A 23,512-nucleotide genomic window follows, 5' to 3' on the forward strand; every position below is an offset into this window, starting at 1 on the left:
TCATGTTTGGAATATAACTGACCTGCATCACATGAATGATCGCATTTTCAGGGACTATTTTCTAGCAGATCACTCCGCCGCCGCGTAGCTTATACAACCACGAAGCTGATGCTGCTCACATATAAGTTATTTTAAATGCAAAATAGTTAAAATGACTCTATGGACACAGACATTTATATGGTTAGTCTGGTGTTATAAGTGATTTGCCTCAGGTGCTCTGTGGAGCGGGTCAGACTGTTTTTAATGCAGGCTAGCTGATACCATAGAAATGCACTAGCCTTGCACTAGCCTAGCATTAGCCTAGCGCCACGTAACTCTTCAAATATAAGAACTGCTTGAATTACAAAAAAAATATCTCCAAAAATCAGCAACACTCTGGATAACTAGGAAATGAGGCCCTATGTCAAAAATCCTGAAATATCCCTTTAAGTGAAACCAAAGATTAAAGTAGAGGTGGCCAATATGTCGCCTACAACACAATATTGAACGATTTGCAAATTTACAATATTGAGTTCATCTCCGCTGTCAAGAAATGTGGAGAAAAGACAATCTTTACCCAAATCTAAAAGCTTCTTGGAAAAAAAGGTGACAAAAAGGAGGCGAAATCAAGTATGAAAATGCAACGGAACAAACGACACAAGTGTGACAAAAAAAGGGATGAAAAAGTGACGGAAGTGTAAAAGTGACAAAAATGAGGCGAGAACGAGGATGAAAACGTAAACAAAAAGCGACAAAAGAAAATCAGAAATGTGTGACGAAAAATCAACAAAAATACCACAAAAGAGCAACAAAAAAAGCAATGAAAAGAAACGGCAACAACGCAAGAAAAAAATCCTGTTAGATCAGTTTTGTAAGTCTTAGCTTTCAAATGAGGCATAACACATGTTGTAACCATTTAGATTTGAGTGAAGCTGAATCCAGAGTGGTGTTGATTTCTGGAGATGTTTATATTTTTAATACATGCAGTCCTTATATATGAAGAGTTTAGTGGTGCTAGGCTAGTGTTAGGCTAGTGCATGTCTATGGTAACTAGTAGCCTGCATTAAAAACAGTCTGACCCAAGCACAGTGCACCTGAGGCAAATCACTTATAACACCAGACTAACCATATAAATGTCTGTGTCGACTGAATAATAATCATTTTGCATTTAAAAGAACTTATATTTGAGCAGCATCAGCTTCCTGGTTATAGCTACGCAGCGGCGGAGTGATCTGCTCGGTTACCAGATCTACATTAGTTTGTTTACCTGTGGCCGCATTACTACACGTGGAATTCACAAAGGAGTTTTCTACAAATCAGATATGGCAACGTTTGGAGGACGAGCCCATGATTTTGAAGAGGTTTTTAATGCAGGCTACTAGTTACCATAGACATGCACTAGCCTAGCACCACTAAACTCTTCAAATATAAGGACTGCATCAACTAAAAAATATATCTCCAGAAATCAACAACACCCTTTAACCTCCGCCTTAACTGAGCGCATTTTCTCGAGTTCAGCTTTACCCAAATCTAAAAGCTTCTTGACAGGAGCTTACGGTGTAAAGCCCCATTTGAAAGAGAAGACAGGCCTGTCCTGGGATCGAACCCGGGACCTTCTAGCTTTGCCACCGAGCTGCTGTTACTCTATTAATATGTTAGTCTGATATAAACTAGGGATGCACCGATCTGATACTGGCATCGGATATCGGAGCCGATACTGGAAAAAATACAATATCGGCTACAAATATCCGATACTGAATTTTTGGATACCCGTTATGGCTTTCTACGCCTTAAAAACACAACTTTTACCACATAATTCTCAGTGAATATGGACATGCTGTATGTCATTGTGAAGCTAAGAACCAGGAGAATCCAACCACTGAGTTAGTTTTAACATTCACAAATGTATTTTAGATCGCTGCGTGAGATACTGCAGTTAGCAATGGCATGCTAAAGCTAGCGGGAGCATAATAGCTAATGCTAACGAAAACTAATCAAGGCTGGAACAGAAACTATGATAGAAATGCCTAAATTAGCCTAATAAAATAACCACTGCTAAGTGTTTTAGTTTAAGAAATAACTTTTCTATTTGTAATGATCAGATCACTTCACGTGAGTTGTTTATGTTAATGTAGCCTAAAGCCTGTCATATACTCAAGGCTTTAAAGCAGTACTAAGTAACTCTTGCCCCTAAAGGCCATAAGCGCAACTGCAGGTGTCGTAGCAAGTTGTGTTTTTTTACTCATTAATTGTCCGTGAGAGTAAATCCTACGCTGACAGAAAAGACAAAAGGACAGAGGGATATTGTTCATCCAATTACGCAATGGAGATCATTTATTTCACTCAAACTTGGCTGTAAATACTGTTTAAGTGGCGCTAGCCCACAGTTAGCTTTGCCCGCTAGCCTGCTAGCTTCTTCTTTGTGATTCCATTAGTGCGTATCGGTGGCAGTCGAGCTGAAATTGTGGTTTTCTGGCCAGAGACACCAGGGGGAGATGAAATTAACACTTGTATTACTTACACAGGGACTACGGAGAGGATTTTCTTGAGGTAAACAAGTTACTTAGTTCTGCTTTAAGTGTAGAAAAGTCCTTGTTAAATGTTTATCATAGAGTTTGTCAATAGATATAATTCATAATTGATCTGCAACATGGTAACAAAACATGACTTCATTGATATTACAATGGAGAAGAGTCAATAAAGTTGAGTTTCACTCAGAGAAAAACACTTAAGAAAGTCTCTCAGCTACGGTAAATGTTGGATATCGGCAGATGCTCAAACCTCAGTATCGGTAACAAACAACAATAAAAACACTAGCGTTTCATAGCTCTGAGGTCAATTAATTGTCACAGATACAAAAAGGTGCAGCTTCTGTTAAAGTGCGGCTCATTTAAGAATAAACATCATCGTTTGGACATTTTCAGCATCAGATTTCAACATAAGAATAAACCGAGGGAGATGAAGACTTCCTCAAGCGACTTGTGCTTCATTACAAACATATTGAAATCGTTCTAAAAGAGTGAGGGCATCAGGAGGTCCAAAAAAGTAGGTTCAGGTGCTTTTCAAAGATCAGGCATCAAACTCTATAAACCCAGGAAAAAGAGGATCTGAGACTATTTAAAGTCCTTTATTAACTGGACATGCCAGAGATGGTCTTCCTCAGGCCCCATGTACTGAAATCCTTCTTGCACACATTGATAAAGGTCGCACTCTTCATTCAATAAGAAAGTTCTAGAAAGTCATCACTGTCCGTCGGAGCAGGTGCTGGTCAGACGCGATGGGAGCTGCACCGTTTTGGATCGAAATGTCCAAACACTTGCGTTTTCTCCCAGGTGTGTCCAAAGTAAACTTCAATGATAAACTCAATCACTTGGAAACAACTAGAAAGACATTTAAGGGGATTTAACCCTGATTTGAGCTGCGAAATACAATTATTTGGGAATTGTTTTCATGTTTTCACAGCTAAACATCTCACTGCAGGGAAAAATAATGTACACTGTAAAAAGTCTACAAGTCAGAATTACTCAAAATATAAGGTTAAACATTCGTATGCAAGGCCGGATTTATGCAGCGGCTCACACGGGCTAAACCCAGGGGCCCAGCAGGTTCAAGGGCCCCTGGGCATAAGGAGAGAAATGCATGTTCAAAAAATGAGTTCCCTCTCTCTTTGCAAACTCCCTCACATGTAAAGCTTTATCAGATGATTCTTTACCTGAGACTAAACCAGGACTAATCCAGGACTAATCTGGGTCTAAACCCGTTCTAAACAAGGTCTGAGACATTTTCATTGAGTTGACACTGGGGAAAAAATATGAACCTATATTGTGGGAATCTCTGTGGGAGGACCCCCAGACACCCCTTTTAAACAAGTCCCCCCACCAGTCTGGCAGTAGCAAAGGTTCTTCCACAAGGGCCACAGAGCTCAAATTGGGGTCAATATGTTAAACTGTTTAAGAAGTTATTTCTGCATGTTTAACCTCTTACCACCCGCCTAAACCAAATGCATTCTCTCCTCTTTGCCACTGTCGTCACTTTTTATTTCCCTCATGTGTTTTTGTCACTTTTTTTTTATGGCACTTTTGTTACTTTTTTGTTGCTGTTTTGTCACTTTTTTGCTGAATTTTTGTCTTTTTTTTTTTTTGCTGGATTTTTGTCACTTTTTTGTTAGATTTTTGTCACTTTTTTGCTAGATTTTAGTCGCTTTTTTGTCACTTTTTTGTTAGATTTTTGTAGCTTTTTTTGCTTGATTTTTGTCACTTTTTTACTGGATTATTGTCACTTTTTTGCTAGATTTTTGTAGTTTTTTTGTCACTTTTTTGTTAGATTTTTGTAGCTTTTTTGCTGGATTTTTGTAGCTTTTTTTGCTTGATTTTTGTCACTTGTTTGCAGATTTTTTGTCTTTTTTTGTTGGATTTTTGTCACTTTTTTACTGGGTTTTTTGTCAATTTACATCCTCATTTTCTTCTCGTTTTTTGTCGCTATTTTGAAGAAGCTTTTAGATTTGGAGAATTTGGAGAACAGGAGAAAACATGTTCAGGTGGGAGTTAAGAGGTTAAGAAAAAAACAACAACATTCATTTATCCTTTCATTGTAGAGAGAGAGAAATCCAACAGACAGACATACAGTATAAGCACAAATGTTGTTAAGGTTCTATATAAATAAATGAATAAATAAATATTGAGGGGGGCCCTGAAAATACATTATCCTGGGGCCCATTTTATTCGTCTGTGTGTATTTTTAGCACAGCAGCATCAAAACAAGGCTGAAGTGGAGCTAAATTAAGAAAATCCTGACTTAAACTCAACTTTTTCGGCTTCGTTTTGCAAAAGTAATGCGTGAATCTCAGTCAGACTGACCGGATAACTCCCGCCTGGACCGAGAGGATCTTTTTCCTCACGTCATCAGATTTTTTTTCCATCCGTTTTTTGCTGGGTATTCAACTCATTTTTGTAACTTTTTTGTCAAATTTTTATCACATTTTTGTCATTTTTTGGTCACATTTTGTCACATTTTTTTTTGTTACATTTTTATCACATTTTTGTAATTTTTTTGTCACATTTTTGTCATTTTTTTTGTTATTTTTGTCACATTTTTGGTAATTTTTTTGTCAATTTTTTATCACATTTTTGTCATTTTTTTGTCACATTTTTTGTCACATTTGTGTCAATTTCTTGTGACATTTTTTCCACTTTTTCATCAATTTTTCGTCACTTTTTGTCACTGTTTTCTCGCTTTTTTTCTCACATTTCCATCATTGTTTTCGTCTCAGTTCTGTTGCTTTTTTCCAGAAGCTTTTGGACTGGGGGTAAAGCCAAACTGGAGAAAATGTGCTCGGTTCAGGTGGGAGTTAAGGGGTCAAACACAAACAAAGCCACTCACTCACTTACGGGAACGATCCGTCCGATCTCTGCGCAGACGCTTCAGCACGAGCCCATTCTTTTAATCCCCGTGGAGCCAGAGGTGAGAGGTGCGGGACAGGTGACCCCCCGAAAAGACACGGGAACCCAGGAGAGCTCCACCGCCAGCGCCGACAGCAGCAGCAAAACCTCAACTCTGGATAATTATAACTCCCGCTTGCTCGAATAAATCCGTCCCGGGCGCGAGACGCACGATCGGTCTGAGCGTCCCGCAGAGAGAGAGAGCGCAAGAGGGGGAGAGAGACAGAGAGAGGGAGCAAATGAGCGGAACACGAGGGTTTAGGAAGTTTGTGTTGGATTTGTGTTGGAAAAGAGTTAAGAGTTACTTAGAAAAGCCCTGCGGCGGAGAGTTTGCCAAATCGGAGTTGTAACCTCATCCGCCCGTTCCCTTGTATGGGCCGCTGGAGTGAGCGAGGGGTTAGGGCCATAAATAGCCACGAGGCAGAGAGGGAGACGGGATCAGCTGTTTGTAAGTTTTGGGAGGTGGGAGGACGGAGGGCGGCCCAGAGGAGAGGGAGTCTGAAAGAGAAAAGAGAAATATTTATATAGAGGAAGGAGCAGGTCCAGTGTAATACTGCTCTGGTCTGGGGTTGCAGAAGTTAGTCAGGTCTGTAGATTCAGTATGAGCCCAAAGAATGAGATCAGTTCATTAAGCCCTGATGGCACCCGCATATTCCAAGATGACAAAGCCAGGACTGATCAGGCTCCCGTTGTGAAAGAGTGGCGCAGGGAGCATGAGAGACAATATTTATTTTCACACATGGGTTGCCCCAGAGTCCAGATCTGAGGAAGGAAGGACTTTATTTTTTATAACATGGGACAATTTTACATTCACTGCACACATGTCATTCATCTTGGTCTATTGTACATGTTTTAGTGGTAGAGCACCTGGAGGAAACCTATGCAGACATGAGGAAACTTTGTCCAAACAGGTCCCGTTCAGGTGGGAACTGAACCTGGGACCTTCTCACTCTCCCATCATCCATGAAAGATTTTAAATGAGATTAATGACTTGAAATTGCTCATTATGTTGAATTTGACCCAGTTTGTTCTAATCAAAGCTCATGGAGTCAATTTTTATTGGCTAGGTTCAGGTTCAGGACCACGCCTCAGCCTATCACACTTTGCACACCAACCACTCTTGCTTTCACCTAACCACGCCTCTAATTACTCACGAGCCATTAAATATCAAGCCAAGCCTCGTCATCTCAGTTTGTTTGAAACTGTCGACCCCACCCTCCCTCCCTTCATGTCTGCTCCATTTCGGCAATGATTCTCCTGCTTAAAATTCTCCTGCTTAAAATCTTAATTGCACTTTGTTGTGGCGTGGTCCTTGCTAGTGAAATGATTTACCGATCGATCTACGTTCCCGCCCTCACCTATGGTCATGAGATTTGGGTAATGACCGAAAGGACGAGATCGCGAATACAAGCGGCCGAAATGAGTTTCCTTCGCAGGGTGCCTTGGCGCACCCTTCGAGATCGGGTGAGGAGCTCAGACACCCGGGAGGAGCTCGGAGTAGAGTCGCTGCTCCTTCACATTGAAAGGAGCAGCTGAGGTGACTAGGGCATCTGTTCCGGATGCCTCATGGTCGCCTCCCGCAGGAGGTGTTCCAGGCATGTCCTAGTGGGACAAGGCCTCGTGGAAGCCCCAGGACACGGTGGTGGGACTATGTCTCCGAGCTGGCCTGGTGTCGCCTCGGGGTCAGAACAGCTGGAGGAGGTGTGTGTGGATCGGGAAGTTTGGGCATCTCTGCTCAGACTCTGCCCCCGCGACCCGGCCCCGGATAAAGCAAGAAAATGGATGGATTGTTCAAATCTAAAAGAAGATAAAAATGCCAATGGAGAAAGTAGAAATCCCAGCTGAAATCAGACAAAATAATTTTGCTTTTGAAAATACAATGTGCTTCTTCCACTGGCAGTCAGAGATTTTATCAAATCTAAGGCCAAACAAACTTTAGATTAATCTCTTAATTCAAGTAGATTTAAGTCATTTGTTCCATAAGATGATCATTCTTTTTCCAATATGATGAAAAATTAAACTATTATTAACTGAAACAACACCACAGCGCGGGGGTTCTCAAACTGTCTGTGGTCGGGACAGGGCATGTTCATGAACACACATACATGTAAACGTGCCACGCCGGATTGTTCCTCGGGATCATTTCCATCACTCACACTCTCAAACACACTCATTCACTCTGGCCTATTGTACATGTTTTGGTGGTGGGGAAACTGGAGGAAACCTGCGCAGACCAGGTGGGAGTCAAACCCGGGACCTTCAAGCTAACCAAACACTAGAGCGTGTGATCTTCCCTCTGCTACGACTTTGTAAAAACGCTCTTCCTCGAATAATACTTTGATAATTATGAACATGTGAACTGTAACATTATTACAGGACATTATATCATGTAAGAGACAAACCTTCTGCCCGGACTGACTGTACTTTGTCTCCTCCTGGTGGTGAGCTGGAGGTAGTGCACTGACGCAGGTAAAGGCTCATGAGTCTGCAGCTCAACATCAACACTTCAGCCTCTTTTAGACCAAATCAAAGACTCAAGAGCAGATTTATATGTAACAACAAAACCTCATGAGTCAGTCAAAGAACAGATGAGTCTGAAACATTTCAAACCAGGGAAGTTTGTGACGTGTTTCTTTACTTACTCTGACGTCGTCGTGCACTTGTCTCACAGCCTGGGTGTCAGAGGCCTGCAGAGAAGAACAGCTGCAGAGGGACACATGTGCAGAGAAGAACAGCTGCAGAGACAGGAACTACAGCGCCATGAAAGTCCCGGACAGAGAGACACGTGTGCAGAGAGACACATGTGCAGAGAGACACATGTGCAGACAGACACATGTACAGAGAAGAGAGAGGCTGTGAGGGGAGCTGCAGCTTGGAGACAGCCGTGAAAGAATGAAAGAGCCATTTGTCATGAAACAAAACAATGGTGCAAAGTAAGTATAGGTCACTTTTACTTTCCCCTTCACAGTCATCATTTTATTTTCTGTTTAATATTGAAAAGAAAATGATGAAAATTTGAAAAAAATTCACCATTTATAATTTACAATGGGAAAAAACTGTAAAGTGTTTTTTCTGCCCTTTGGTCTTTATGAGCGACAATTCAGATGTTTGCAATTCTCTAAAGGTTTGCAAAAAACTCCCCAAAAATCACTATTCATTCACTCCATTCAAGCTACTATTGCAGCCACAGCGGCCCTGGGGTAGACTGACGGAAGCGAGGCAACCAGTCTGCGCCATTCGACCACCACCAACCACTCACTCATTCACTCCATTCGCTCCAGGCTTCCAGGTGTTTCCCAAACGGTCTCCCATCCAAGTACTGACCAGGCCCTTCCTGCTCAGCTTCCAGGGTGTGACGGATCGGGCAGAGCAAAGGTGGAGTTTATTTTGGTCAATGTCGCCCTGATCTCATGCAGTCGCACCTGAGACTGAACCTGAGGCCGAACCTGAGGCCGAACCTGAGGCCGAACCTGAGGCCGAACCTGAGGCCGAACCTGAGGCCGAACCTGAGGCTGAACCTGAGGCTGAACCTGAGGCTGAACCTGAGGCTGAACCTGAGGCCGAACCTGAGGCTGAACCTGAGGCTGAACCTGAGGCCGAACCTGAGGCCGAACCTGAGGCCGAACCTGAGGCCGAACCTGAGGCCGAACCTGAGGCTGAACCTGAGGCTGAACCTGAGGCTGAGGTCATGGCGTGATCCTCGGACCCTTGTCCTGGTCCGTGTTAGGTCAGTGTTGTCTCCACATAAACACGGCTTCAGTAAGAACGAAGAGACACTGGTTTCATGCAAAGAGTTTATTATGAATCAGACTGCAGTATCATACAACAGTAGCACAATCATGACTATGGATTATGCTCATATTTATAGATACAAAGATAAAGGCATGTTTCAAAAGAAAAACAATGAATGACTTCTTTTGATTTACTCTAAAAATAGCTTTCAAATACTTGGCATAGTTTAGTAAATAAAATTATGAAAGTAACGCTTGCCACTGGATATACTATTGGAGTACCAAATGCAAATATATTTTATGAAAACATTTTTTTCCTCCTGTTTTGCATTTCATGCAAGAAGGAAAAAAGATGTAAGTGAGTACAAAAAGCACTTAAATCTCATATGAAAATATAAAATATTACAAGTGTGCATAATTACTTTATGTTGCACGTAACCTGCAGTACAAAAGTCACTGACACTGTGTTCAAGTGTACCTGACATGCCAATTATTGGGGACGATGTTCTGGAGCCGCTTCAGTTCGGGGCAGTAACGGCGGCTGTGGCAGGGCCGGGCGTCGGCGAGTTAGTCGGGTTAGTAAATAGGGCTTGTCCTGGGACTATGGCTCCGAGCTCGGACCGAGTCAGAGAAACAGCATGAACTGATGCTACTGCGCCTCCCAGAGCGGCGGCGGGGCGGCGGGGGCGGGGCGTGGGGGGGGAGGCCACGGGAGAACCCGAATGGAACAGTGCTTCGTACGTTTTTGGCTTTGCCTGGAGCGTCATGTAATGCACACACATGGAATAAGGCGATGAGCATTTAAAGTCACACAGAGAACATCATCGTAGAGACACATCGACTTGATCAAATGCTACAACTGCAAATGCTACATAACAACCAGGCGACTCTCCGGAACACGCCGTCCCGCCTCTGCCCCGGCGCCGGCGCGAACCCCGGCGCGCGCCACACAAGCGCAAAGGTTAAACGTCGATGCAAAATCCCTGTCAGTAACAATACGACCTCAGAAACGTTAAAAAGCGAATCGTTTTTGTTTGTTTTTTTAGAAAAAGGCTCTGCGCGTGTGTGGCCCGCGCCGGCGTCACGGCGGCGTCAGCGCGGCGAGCGGCGGGACGCACAAACCCCACGACGAAAACAGAATCCACCGAGAAACGACAACCAAATGGTCCTAATCCGGAAGACGAACACGGAGAAATCAGCGAAACATTCAACACAGGAGATACAGCTCATGGGGATGGTTTGGGAAACAGCACGACGAGAGACGGCGGCTAGCATCGCTCAACAGCACTATGGAAACGAAACCGGGGGCGGGTAAATACTAGCCAGCGTTAGGCCCATCTCACCTAGTTTGCGCAATCTAAAAAAAGGTTTAAAGCACTATAAAATTACTCTGGGTGTCGACTATACAGACGTAGTGATAATCTCAGCTCCATTTACATGTCCCACAAATCATAAAACTTCATGGTTAAATACAAAATCTTTCTGAAGATATTCAAAATAGACTTTTATTTTGTACACTATGCAAACGGAGAACAGGAAATGAAAGTACTGGACGTTGCAGGTGAAGAAGAAACACTTGAAATGAGAAAAAAGGTTTTGGTGAATGAAAGCACCCACCCAGTGTTAAAATGGGGATTTTTTTTTACCCTGACAGTCGATCAGATCCCTGTAACGCGGCGTTGTTCGCGCCGGAGCGGCACGGCACGGTTTAGTCCTGTTCGTGTCGTTGTTACATGAGATAGGTTCATTTTCAAGTATGTTTGTGAGTTCAGGCGGCACAGAGTGATGTCGTATGATAACATTGTAAATATGGCCGGACCCAAAACACATGAAACTAAACTTGATCTAAGGTCACATGAGAGAATATAAAGCGGAGACAATATTCAGACTTTCAGCCATAGAAAACATCTGGACATTTCTTTCCACTGAAATGTTGACATAGATACAGACGGCATCTTGTCATAGAAAGGGCGTGGCTTCACCGAGGGGGAAAATAGAATCTTTGGAGAAACACCATTTTTTCACTCTTTTAAGCCATTTTCTGGTGGAATATGAACTTATTTATCACATAATTAAAGTCAAGTGTAAATCGGGCCCATATGGATATTTTCTCACAGCAGATTGTTCAGTAGAAGTGAAAAAACGGCAGTTGTAGCAAGCGCTAGCTAACCGTTAGCATTAGCCCGATGCTAACATGTAGCATCATGTTATCATTCTCCGTTTTTTTTTATGTATTTATGGGCTGTTGAACCACTTTGCTCCTCTCCATGTCTTTGAATCTTTATTTAGTAGAAACTATGTTCATATTTCAGCGTTTGTTAAAGTAGTTTTTAAATAATTAGAGAAAGTTTAGATATTTGCAAAATTGTTTTCCCCCTTAACTGTTTTCAAACATGACCATATATGGGAGATTCAGGAGACGCCGCCTGTATCTATGACAATCTAGAGTGTCATGAACGCAACCGATACCAGACTTAATTGAAGTTCAGTTCACATTTTACTTTGAGTTTTCGGTAACACTTTATTTTACACTTCCCTTGATACGTCGTACCTGCCAAACTAAGTGATAATATAGATTATTTTTTTGTAAAGTCCTGGATCTCAGCACTAATCAGAGTCTCGTATCCTCCTGTGTCGACCAATGAGGCGAGCTTTTCCAGCCCGTCAGGTCCAATCAGGAGGAGGGGAAGGAGCTTGATCGTTTACTTTTGAAAACTCTGTTCCCGCTCTCCTCATTTTGCAAACGAAGAAGGACTTTGTGGTTAAAGACGGAGGAATTTGATTGTTTACTTTCCCTCCTCACAAAGTTACTGACTCACTTTAGGCCCTAAGTACTACATTATGTTCCTTTAAAGTACTAATACACATGATCCCATTGTGTATGCACAAGCTTAGCTGTTACACATAGTTACAGATTACACTGGACTGAGTTTGTTACAGTGTATCAAGGAAGTGTGAAATAAACCAGTTTTGTTTTATTCATTCGAGAAACAAAAGGGAAACAAAGCTTTTTTTTCAAAGTTTTTGATCGCTCTGTTATGAGTTAAAGGTGATGTCAACACTGCGAAAAGTAATTAACTAGATTAGTTTAAATGTCTCAGTTTGAGTTTAATAATCCACATTCATTTTTTTTGACGAGTTACCGTGTATAATGTGTATACACATTTTTGAGCAAAATGTTCTTAATAAATATTAAAGGAAAATATTGCCCTGGGGACCCATCTCCATGATGTGGAGCCAGGCTGATGGTCAGAATCACCTGGCTGGAGGATTCACCTATTGTACATTTTTTAGTGGTAGGGGAAACCAGAGTAACCGGAGGAAACCTACGCAGACACGGGGAGAACATGCTCCACACAGAAAGGCCCCGTCCTGGTGGGAATGGAACCCTGGACCTTTGAGCTGTGAAGCTGAGGCTCTAACCGCTGCGCCACCGAGCCGCCCACTTTAAAGAATGGAATGTATTATCTCTCTGTGAGAATCAGTTCTTAAATTAAGAGTTGTTGTGATCTTATTTTTTCTTTATCTAAAGCTGAAGAAGATTCAAAAAGTTTTTCTTTCTTGTTACAAGATAAATTAGCATGTTTTTAGCAAATATATCTGAACAAGAAATGGCTAGATTTTATTTCCTAAAATAAGATTTTTTTTCTCAAGAAAACTTTGCTCGGCAAAACATCATTACTTTTTAGGGAAAAAATAAGAACTTATTTCTTAAAGTAAGACATTTTTTACTTTCTTAGAATCCACTTTTTGCAGTGTATTGACATATCGATACTGTGGTAAGGTTTTACTTTCTTATTTCAAGCGAGATTATCTGAGACTGAAATGTCCTGAAACAAGCGAAATAAAAAGGAAAAAAGTCTAAATGAGTCAAAACCGCTCAAAACAAGATACATTTCCTCAATTCAACTCATTTAAGACGATGCTTGATATTTACTTTTTGCAGTGAATAAAAGTCTAGTCGACAAACTGAATTAAGATCTGCCCATATCTATTAAATTTACTTAAAGGCATTAGACCCTCCTCTAGAGTCTTGGAGAGAATATCTTTATGTTTGGCCTATTGTGCATGTTTTAGGCCAAAGACACACAGAACGACAGACTGACCCGCAACCAGTGGTTCTCAACCGGGGGGTCGGGATCCCCAAAGTGGGCTATTTTCCGAGCACATTTCTCGCCTCCTGAAAACGTAAGAAAACACTACCTGAGTCTGCGTGTGATCATGACTTCAGCTGAATAGGATTTTACAGTATATTACAGTATTTTACACGGTATTTCCAACTGCACAGTAATTCATGGGCTGTGATACAGATACTCTCGTCTGGGTCGCCGTCGGGGCCGCCACACCGGTTGAGAACCACTGATACGGGTATGTCTTTAAACCGTTACCGTACCGCTTGACGTAAACGAGCCCATGAGATTTTCCTCTTAAAAACCCCTGACAATCCTTCTCAATAGGTAGCTCCGCTTCACCTCCGGACGCTCACAAAGGTATTGCTCAACATTAGCCTTTTTTTTTTTCCCCTCCTTCCTTTTGTAATAACCCCAGATCCAAGGCCGTGGGAACCCAGGGTGCTGAGGGCGCTGCAGCACCCCCTGGTGGATAGTTTGTGAACTGCAGAACAATATTAACCCCTTTACTCCCACCTGAACCGAGCACATTTTCTCCAGCTTTACCCCCAGTCCAAAAGCTTCTGGAAAAAAGGTGTGAAAATAGCAACAAAACTGAGACGAAAACAAGGGTGAAAAAAAATGACAAAAATTGACAAAAATTTGACAAAAAAGTGAGAAAAATTTGACGAAAAAATGGACGAAAAGTGTTAAGAATTTGACCAAAAATTCGAATAATTTGACGAAAAAGTGACAAAAATTTACTAAAAATTGACAAAAATTGACAAAAAATGGAGAAAAAATGGAGAAAAAATGGACGAAAAAGTGATAGGAATTTCACAAAAAAATTCGAATAATTTGACGAAAAAGTGACAAAAAATTACAAAAAAAATTACAAAAAATTGACAAAAAAGTGAGAAAAATTTGACGAAAAATTGAGGAAAAAATTGACGAAAAAGTGATAAGAATTTGACAAAAAAAATGTGAATAATTTGACGAAAAAGTGACAAAAAAGTCACGAAAATTTGACAAAAATGAGATGACTGCCCAACAAAAAAAGTGATGAAAAAAAATCTGACATGAGGAAAAAGATCCATTTAATTTTGTAGGTCTTTCAAATGAGGCGTTACACAGGCCTACAGGATTTGGGTAAAGCTGAACTGGAGAAAATGCTCTTGGTTCAGGCGGGAGTTAAGAGGTTAATAAATAGGATTTATGCACAGAAAAAGTATTTTGGGGGTACATTTTGTCCCTCAGCGCCCCCTAACTAAAACATCTTCCCACGGCTCTGCCCAGATCCACATTTACCAAAGTTGCCAACTCCTAAATTTAACCTTTATTGCTTCCTGAAATTACCTGGAAATGGGGGGGGGGGGGCTTTCTGATTGATTGGGGACTAAATCGAGTTTTTTTGTTTCCTCTACGAAACCCGATTTAATCAAAAAGCGGTTAAAAAGGCAACTCTTCACGTCTAGCTTAATGTGCGTGAGCGTCAACCGTGTTTGTACAGAAGTGAACCCTTCACTGAAGAGTTTAAAGTTTATGTTTTTAAAGTGTACAATGAGGCAAGGCCGGGGGGGTCCACATCACCACAGGCAACCGGTTTATGTCCCGGGGGCTCCTTTCATCGGCTTTAGTGCGGCAGTATCTGGAGAGTTTTCCCGATTCAAACAAACAGGGCTCCTTAGTAAACGTTTGAGGCCACGTTCGATGAAACCTCTCGTAACTTAAAAGGCAAATACTTTAAAAATCATCTCCTCGTTTGTCATGGTTTGTTTGAAAAAGCTTCTTAGTTCAGGACTGCACAATATGTCGGCAAATTATTGTTACCGCGATCTTAAGCGATGCAATATCTGTTTCACAAGAGCCACGGTGCATCGCATGAATCACTGCCTGCTCGGTGGTTCCAAATGTGGGGGCCGGGGACCCTCCAGGGGGTCACGAGGAGCTGAGTCGGGGTCCCGAGAGGATTTCAGGATAAAAAAACAGAGATATTGGCGCAAAATGTATAAAAAATCATAATCAAAAACTGTATTTATTTGTGAATAAAGAGAACATTACTTAAGTTTTCTGTATTTGTGTTCTGTGTTTAATTAAGTTTTGAGGCTTGATATTATTATAAGCACTAAAAGCTTTTAAAATTCCTTTTAACTTAGAAATGGGGAAAAAAAATCAGTTTGGGCTCAAACGTCGCTCCAGCCAGTCCACTCTGAGCCACAATAACCCTAAACTTTGTCAGGATAAGAAATGATACTTTGATTTCTGTTTTACACATTTTTTTACTTACTCTCACTTTAAGGCGCTGTTTTATGGCCCTTTTGCTTTATTTATTTTTTACTTTTAAATAAATGTGGCATTATTATTTCTGTTTAATGAACTCTTCAAGTTACATGAATGATCAGAGTTCCTAAAACACTTGAAAGCTAAATAGCTATAAATGCACTTTCACCTCTGTTACTCGATTAACTACAGATTAACAATAATAAATACATTTGTTGTTGAACTCATGATTCTATCTAATTATTGAATAATTTAGGTACACAAAAATGTTTTTGGCCTATATTCTTTTGCCTATTGTTGGTTGTGTGCGCGGCAGTTTTACCTCGCCTACAGCTGAATTCTCGCGGCATTTGTGCGTTCACAAATACGCGAGAATCTTCACCATTTGGGGCCAAACCAAAACTAAATATTGGTCCAATCAGCCACAAATGCTGCTCCAAAAGTGCATCCTCTTGCCCAACGAATAATGTCCATTTAGCTCTCGCCAGGTTAGCAGCACTTTGTTTGCAGTTTGCTTGTACCTGTACTATATAAATAACATTGACTTTGAATACTTTCCTATTTTTTTGCTTTGATTTGGTTCTGATTTGGTATTTTTAAGTGCTGCTTTAAAACAATTGTATGAAAAAGGGCAAACCGCTTGTGGAACTGAATGTGTTGGTTTGGTAAAATATATATCGTTATCGCAATGTTGAAAATTTAATGTTGTGTTTTTTCTCATATTGTGCAGTCCGACTAACATCTAACTTTTCATTCTATACTGTGTCTTATAAAGTCCAAAGAAGTAATAATAATAGATGTGTTCACTGCAAAGAAACACTTCCCAATGTTGCAACATCTTCATAAATTTGATCATTTAATCATCTGATCTCAGCCTTGTTTGTTTTACTGCCATCCCCGAATCATCCTTCCCTGATGATAAATTGTAAAAAATAAAATCCAAGAGGTCCAAAAGCAGGAGAGGCCGGTCATCCCGAAACCCATCGAAAACCCCGGTCGCATGAAAACAGTTGTGGGGAACGTGGACACCCCTGACGAGGGCACAATGTCTGTAAAGCTTAAAAAACAAAGGCTGCTCTATGCGAAAAATCAAAACAGTTCTTGAGCCAGAGACAGTGTTTTCCAGTCCTTAATAAACAGCTGTCGCCATAATAACATCTACCACAATCAGAAAAAACGCGGTTAAAATTTGGTGTTTAAATGTAGAGGTTTCAACCCTAACCTTTCTATGTCTAAGGTCATCAGTAAAAGACATTACATTCATATCCTTAATAACAGCTCGCCCATAAACAAATGTCCGATAGGCAAAAAACACAAACAGCATTATAGCTATGGACATTTTTTTTTTTTTTTAAAGAGAAGTCGTAGTAGTAGTATACATGACAGAATTGCATAATGTCTGCCAATAATGGGGGGGAAAGCAAAGGGGAGGGAGGGATGAGAGGACAAGCCGCTACGAGAAGACTGACTCGAGTGGAGGATGGGAGGGCGGGCGCTGCGGAAACATCCAACCACAGGAGGTAAAATCATCTGAACTCAGGCCTTTTGTTAATATAATTCTATGCAGTTTGTCTTGTTGTATTTGATTGACGACGTTTACAAAATTCAGCAGGGTCCATGTGGATGTTTTTCACAGCAGATTGTTCAGTAGAAGTGGAAAAAACCTGCAGTAAAAGCTAGCATTAGCGTGTTAGCATTCTCATACGGGCTGTTGAACCGCTTTGCTCCTCTCCACGTCTTTGTATCTTATTGGGTAGAAAACTATATTCATAATTCAGCATTTGTTAAAGACGTTTTTTACGTTTTTTGAATTGTTTTACCCCTCATCTGCTTCAAACATGACCATATATGGGCGATACCAGAATCATTGTGTATTGTATTGTGTTGATTATACTGTAAAGCACTTTGGTCCCCCTGTATGTTGTAAAGGGCTCTATAAATGAGGTTTAAACACCAAAACACAAGGGAAATGTTTACTGTGTTTTTGTCTTTTATCTATTTAAAGCAGTACTAAGTAATTAAGTAGGCCATAAGCGGAGCAGGTGTCGTAGCAAGTTGCGACTTTTTAACTTATTAACTGTCCGTGAGAGTAAATACTACGCTGACAGAAACGACAAAGGGACAGAGGGATATCATAATTCAGCATTTGTTTAGATTTTTCTCCTCTTTGTTTTACCCCTCATCTGCTTCAAACATGACCATATATGGGCGATACCTGTATCTATGCCCACTTTAAAATTAGTATTGTGTTGATTATACTGTAAAGCACTTTGGTCACCCTGTGTGTTGTCTCTAAATAAACTTTGATTGATTTATATATTGGGGTTTAAACGCCAAAACACACGGCAAATTTTAAATGTTTACTGTATTTTTCTCTTATATTTACATCTTTAAAGCAGTACTAAGTATCTCTTGCCCCTTGAGGTGTAAAAAATTGCGACTTTTTAACATATTAATTGTCCGTGAGAGTAAATACTACACTGACAGAAAAGACAAAAGGACAGAGGGATATTGTGCATCCAATTACACAATGGAGATCTTTTTTTTTTACTCAAACTTGGCTGTAAATACTGTTTAAACGGTGTTAGCCCGCAGTTAGCTTTGCCCGTTAGCCTGTTAGCTTCTGAATCGTGATTCTATTAGTGTGTATTGGTGACTCTGACCCAGTGGCAGTCAAGTTGCAAGGGTTGTTTTCTGGACAGAGACACCAGGGGGAGATGAAAGACCCTTAAATCATCCCTTTAACACTTTTATCACCCCCAGAGAGACTACGGAAAGGATTTATTAAGGTAAAAACGTTACTTAGTACTGCTTTAATCTACAGCAAAAGTTTCACATTGATATCTCTAGATTTCTTTTATTTCTTCCCCTTTTCACCTTAGTGCCCCTCCTAAAAATATGCATAACTTGGGCGTTTAAATGACATTAAAAAGCACTAAATTTGACTTGTAATGAGTAAAAAAATTAAAACACGGCTCTGAATTCTCATAATTTACCTCTGTGGACGTGTTTCTGCAGCGTTGGGAAAAGCATTGTCTGTTTTCGGGGGGGGGGGGTGAGTTTGCGTGAGTGGGGTAAGATTAGTAGAAGTCGCCCTGATCGTTTTTCAAATGGGGGCAGCTCCGTTTGGCAGTGGCACAGCACTCTTCGTGGTGGTCGATGCGGCGGCGGCGGCGGCGGAGGGCGCGGTCGTCGTGGCGATGGGGCGGCGGATGTACACAATGCTCTTGTCGGATACAAAAAGGCCATTTCAGTGTTCAGTGTTGAAGATGAGATGAAGGCATTCGAACGGAGGCAGCCAGGTCACAGTGTCGGAGCGGAGAGAGCCTCTCAGCAGCTCACTCGGGCTCCGCTGGGCTGGGGTCTGTGGGATCTACACACGGCGACAAGAGAGCGTGTACATGTCAGTACAAATATTTATCAGACTGCAGTATATTACCATAACTAACTACAGAAATATATGAGTATATCACTTCTAGAATCCACATTAGGCACTTCGAAACAGGGATTAACCCCTTAACTCCCACCTGAACCGAGCACATTTTCTCCAGTTTGGCCTTACCCCAGTCCAAAAGCTTTTGGAAAAAAGCTGAACAAAACTGAGATGAAAACAATGATGGAAATGTGACAAAAAAGTGAGAAAACATTGACAAAAAAGTGACGAAAAATTGCTGAAAAAGTGGCAAAAATGTCACAAGAAATTGACAAAAAATGGTCGAAAAAATGACAAAAATTTGACCAAAAAAATGACAAATAATGTGACAAAAAAATTGACGAAAAAATGACAGAAATGTGACAAAATGTGACAAAAAAATGAAAAAAAATTGATCAAAATTTGACAAAAAAAGTGACAAAAAATTGACAAAAAAAATAACAAAAATGTGACAAAAAAATTACAAGAATGTGACAAAAATGTGATCAAAAATTGATAAAAAATGACAAAAATTTGACCAAAAAAAATGACCAAAATGTGACAAAAAAATTACAAGAATGTGACAAAAATGTGATAAAAAAAATTGATAAAAAATTGACGAAAAAATTACAGAAATGTGACAAAAAATGACAAAAAAAAATGACAAAAATGTGATAAAAATTTGACAAAAAAGTTACAAAAATGAGTTGAATACCCAACAAAAAAATTATGGAAAAAAAATCTGATGACGTGAGGAAAAAGATCCTCTCGGTTCAGGCGGGAGTTAAGAGGTTAAAGAGTAATAAAACTCCCCCAAACATGGCTGCTTTGTTTATACGTTGTGCAGTTTTGTTTGGACTTGATCCTCCTCCATTACAGGATTTTATTGAACTAAAGACTGAGTGGATGGGCACCAGGCCAAAGCTCGAGGGGACTGTTGAGCTTCAGTAAAGGTGAACCACATTCAGACAAACTGTGCTCTCAGGCAGAGGCATAAAGTCCTGGACGAGTCTCCCGTTATCGATAAGAGAGACTCCGGGCACTTTTAAATCACACCTGAAACACCGGCTACAGGAAAACCAGGCTGTGGACACTTTTAGAGCTGACCTGTGTTTTATGTCTCCTGCGTCTTTGATGTAATCTGGAATATTTACATGGCAGAAGTTGTAGATGTTCATTCATACGTCCCTAATTAACAGGGGCGGATCTAGAAAAACAATCACGGGTGACAAGCAGGGTCAGGGATTAGTTCTGGGGTGGCAACACATGTTACAATGTTGAATGCTTATGATGGGGTGTTTTGCTTGACCGTTTAGATGCAGGTTGAGCCTTCCAAAATCATATACAAATAGTAACGTTGTCCAAAATATAAGCAGGGGGGTTTCTAACTCTTAAATAAATCTAAATCTTAAACTTTTGTAAAAGGTGTTAAAATTCTTTGTCCTGTCAAAAAAGTACTAACTGTGAGTGAGCCTCTGTAAGCACCAGAGTAGCTTCTAGAGCAGATGTGAGACATTACATGACATCAATGGGCTGGCGAGACCTTTAGTAGGGGTGGGGGTGCCACCCCATGCCACCCCTCTAGATCCGCCCCTGCTAATGAATAAATGAATCATACAAAGTGCAAAACGTTTGGTTGAATATCGGGGGGGTCGAGAGTCCTTCCTTTACAGGGATCTGGTTTCCTCCCCCCTGTCAAATATAAACCAAATGCAATTGTGCATAAACAAGTGTAAAAATGCTCAGTCACACGTCTGTAAGAAATGCAGTTTATGCTCGGGCTGAACAACTATTCGATTATTGAAATAGTCGACAACTATTTTGTCATCGATTAATCGTTTTCTAGTAAACACAGAGGAAAAATGACCTGACAATTCTGAATTTTTGATGAAAACCCACTTTGTTTTTTAAGTTTGGGTCTGTAGTGTTTTGTACTTTGTAAAGTTCATAAATATTTGTCTGTGTCTCGTCCAATCAGAAGCAGAATTGGCACAAAGAGCCTCCTACAAATGTTCACTTTAAGTTCACTCCCTCAACATGTCCTCAAGCGTGTACTTTCGCTTCATGTGAGAAAGAAAACTGAAAAAATACAATTTTCATGCACCTTTCACAGCCAAGCGATTAATTGATTAATCGTAAAAAATAATCGGTAGATTAATCAATAGTTGAAGCCCAAGTTTACGCACAAGGTAAACTGTAATTTTTAGACTGCAGGGTTCAACGTAGGAAATCTGAAATGTTAAAGGGGGGGTATTATGCAAAATCGACTTTTTCAAGCTTTACATCATGTTATTATGTCGTTCCCTCAGTAAAAACATGCCTGAAGTGTTGCCTTGGCACATTCACGTATTTTTGAGTAATCTGTAAAAACTCTGATGGCGGCCATTTTAGGGATAGGTTTGCCTGAGTCCTCCTAGGAACGCCCCCACCTCCTGGAGACGCCTCCGAGCTTTCGTCACCAGCCGAGTAACCAACCACTGCTCCTCAGCAGAACCCCCTCCCCACTGAGGCCACAGACAGCGTGTGGAGGGGGCGTGTCTGAAAGGGTCAGAGGTTCTTACAGAGACAGAGGCCTATTTCAAGACATTCACTACAGCCATTTTGAGAGAGCAATTTTATACAAGGCAGTTATTCTAATTTACTGCATTTACAGACCAACAGAAGGTTTGGTCATCATTGTAGTGTGATATAGACTGGTGCTATGTGATTGAAAAAAGCAAAAAATGTATGGTCGGACAAAAATATTGGGGGGCTAAAATATCATAACTGTATTTTATGCTTATGAATCATAATATGATCATGACATCGGTGATTGTAATAACGCTTTTTGTATATCTTTTTCAAATAGAAATATATAATGATAGTTTTCTGGAAAAAAATATAAATTTCTTGGTTATTTTTTCTGCATAAGTTCATCAGATACAAAAATGATCTAAAACACATTCAGCTCCAGTTTTTACTCATATTTTACACATTTTCCTTGCTCAAAAGTTGGATCCGATTTGCAGCTAAATATCAAATTTCCGCTCATTCCTCTGATCGGTGGGATGTTTGCAAATCGTCAGAGAGGAAATGGGCATTTGAGGGATTAAAAACATGGTGTTTAGGCAATTAAATCATTAACGTCTTAATCTCACATGAACCAAGCACAAATTACACACAAAGGAAGAGCTCGGACATGCATCGAGTCCAAATACTGCTCTTGGACAGGCGGTTTTGGAGCCTTGTATTTAACCATGGCGTTTCCTCCGCCTCGCAGGAGCCACGGCCCCCGAGCTCGCACTGTGGGCTGTAAAGTTCACCTATAGAAAGCAGAGCCAATGATATTCGGCTGAGGCCCCTCTGGAGCACTTTTGATCTGTCCGTGAGGCTGCACACCACACTTTCTACACCCTCTGCAGCAAACCACGGAGCACAACCCTCTCGCAAATCCAGGGAACAAAGGAAAACGAAGAAGCCGCTCCACGAGGACGGACTTAATGTTTCCGTTTGCTCCTCCGGCCAAACCTTGAACTCTCGTCTGAGGTTAAGGTTTCTTTGTTTTTCTCCCGAGAGAGAAATTTGTCCTGGAGCGAGGCCAACCACGAAGAAAACTCACGGCTTTGCACATTGTTTGGAAGAGTCATTTCTTTGCAAAGGCGACTTAAAACAAATATCTGATGCTTCGAGAAACATCACAGAACACACCGGCTTATCAAGGACTTTCTTTAAACTAAATGAAACGTAGCTTCTTATTTATTTATGCATGTTTGAAGAAGAGCGACTGATCCTCCCAGTCCCATGAGTGAATGGAAGCCGCACTTTCCTGATTCCCCTTGTGTCCTGCAGGCGTTTTCCACATATGTTGTTTTAGCCTTTAAAATTCATTAAAACGTACACTTTTATTCCCTAATGTCATTCGCACAAACTGAAACTGTGAGTAAAACGTGACAGACGGACGGCTCTCGTGTCCACATTGTCTTTGGAAGATGAAAGACTGGAGGAGGCGCCTTCTTCATTTGGGAACATCTGACACAAATTTAAACAAAATGGCAAAGTAATAAATAGTGATCCTATGCTGGCTGCAAAGGACTACGATTCTTTTTATGATTCCGAAAACATTTGTTTTAGAAGCCAAGGCAACTTTTCATGAAAAAATAGCACTGGTATACAATTATTTTTGATGAACTTGTGCAATAAAAATAGTGGAGTAAAGTCATTATGCATCAAGATATGATTTAATGCCAGTTGGAATCATTTTTTTTTAAATGTTTTTTTTATGTTTTCTAATAATCTATAATAGAAAACGCTATCTCAATGGCCGCCGCCTGGGCGCCGCCATGTTTATTTCCCATACCGACTTTGAAGCTAAGCAGGGACGGGCCTGGTTAGGACTGGGATGGGAGACCGTTCCTCCGAAGCTAAGCAGGGAAGGGCCTGGTTAGGACTGGGATGGGAGACCGTTTGGGAACAACAGGAAGCCTGGCGACAGTACTGAGTTTGTGCATGGTGCCGGACCCCACGTTGCGGTCCCGCCGCCCGCGGGCATTGACGGGTCCATATGGACCGCGGTGCTGCTGTCCG

At 41.0% G+C, this 23,512-nt stretch overlaps 1 protein-coding gene across 1 annotated transcript in view; it reads right to left on the reverse strand.

Annotated features, from left to right (window-relative positions):
- Positions 1–18,519: 18,519 nt before the first annotated feature.
- jcadb (junctional cadherin 5 associated b) overlaps positions 18,520–23,512 on the reverse strand; it is a 56,910-nt gene continuing 51,917 nt past the window's right edge. The window contains exon 4 of the mRNA XM_079560993.1: positions 18,520–18,910. Coding sequence (XP_079417119.1) covers positions 18,876–18,910 — 35 coding nt within the window. The 3' untranslated portion in view covers positions 18,520–18,875. The remainder of the gene's footprint in view (positions 18,911–23,512) is intronic.

This window comes from Gobius niger (genome assembly GCF_951799975.1).
Source record: "Gobius niger genome assembly, chromosome: 8".
Taxonomy (NCBI): domain Eukaryota; kingdom Metazoa; phylum Chordata; class Actinopteri; order Gobiiformes; family Gobiidae; genus Gobius; species Gobius niger.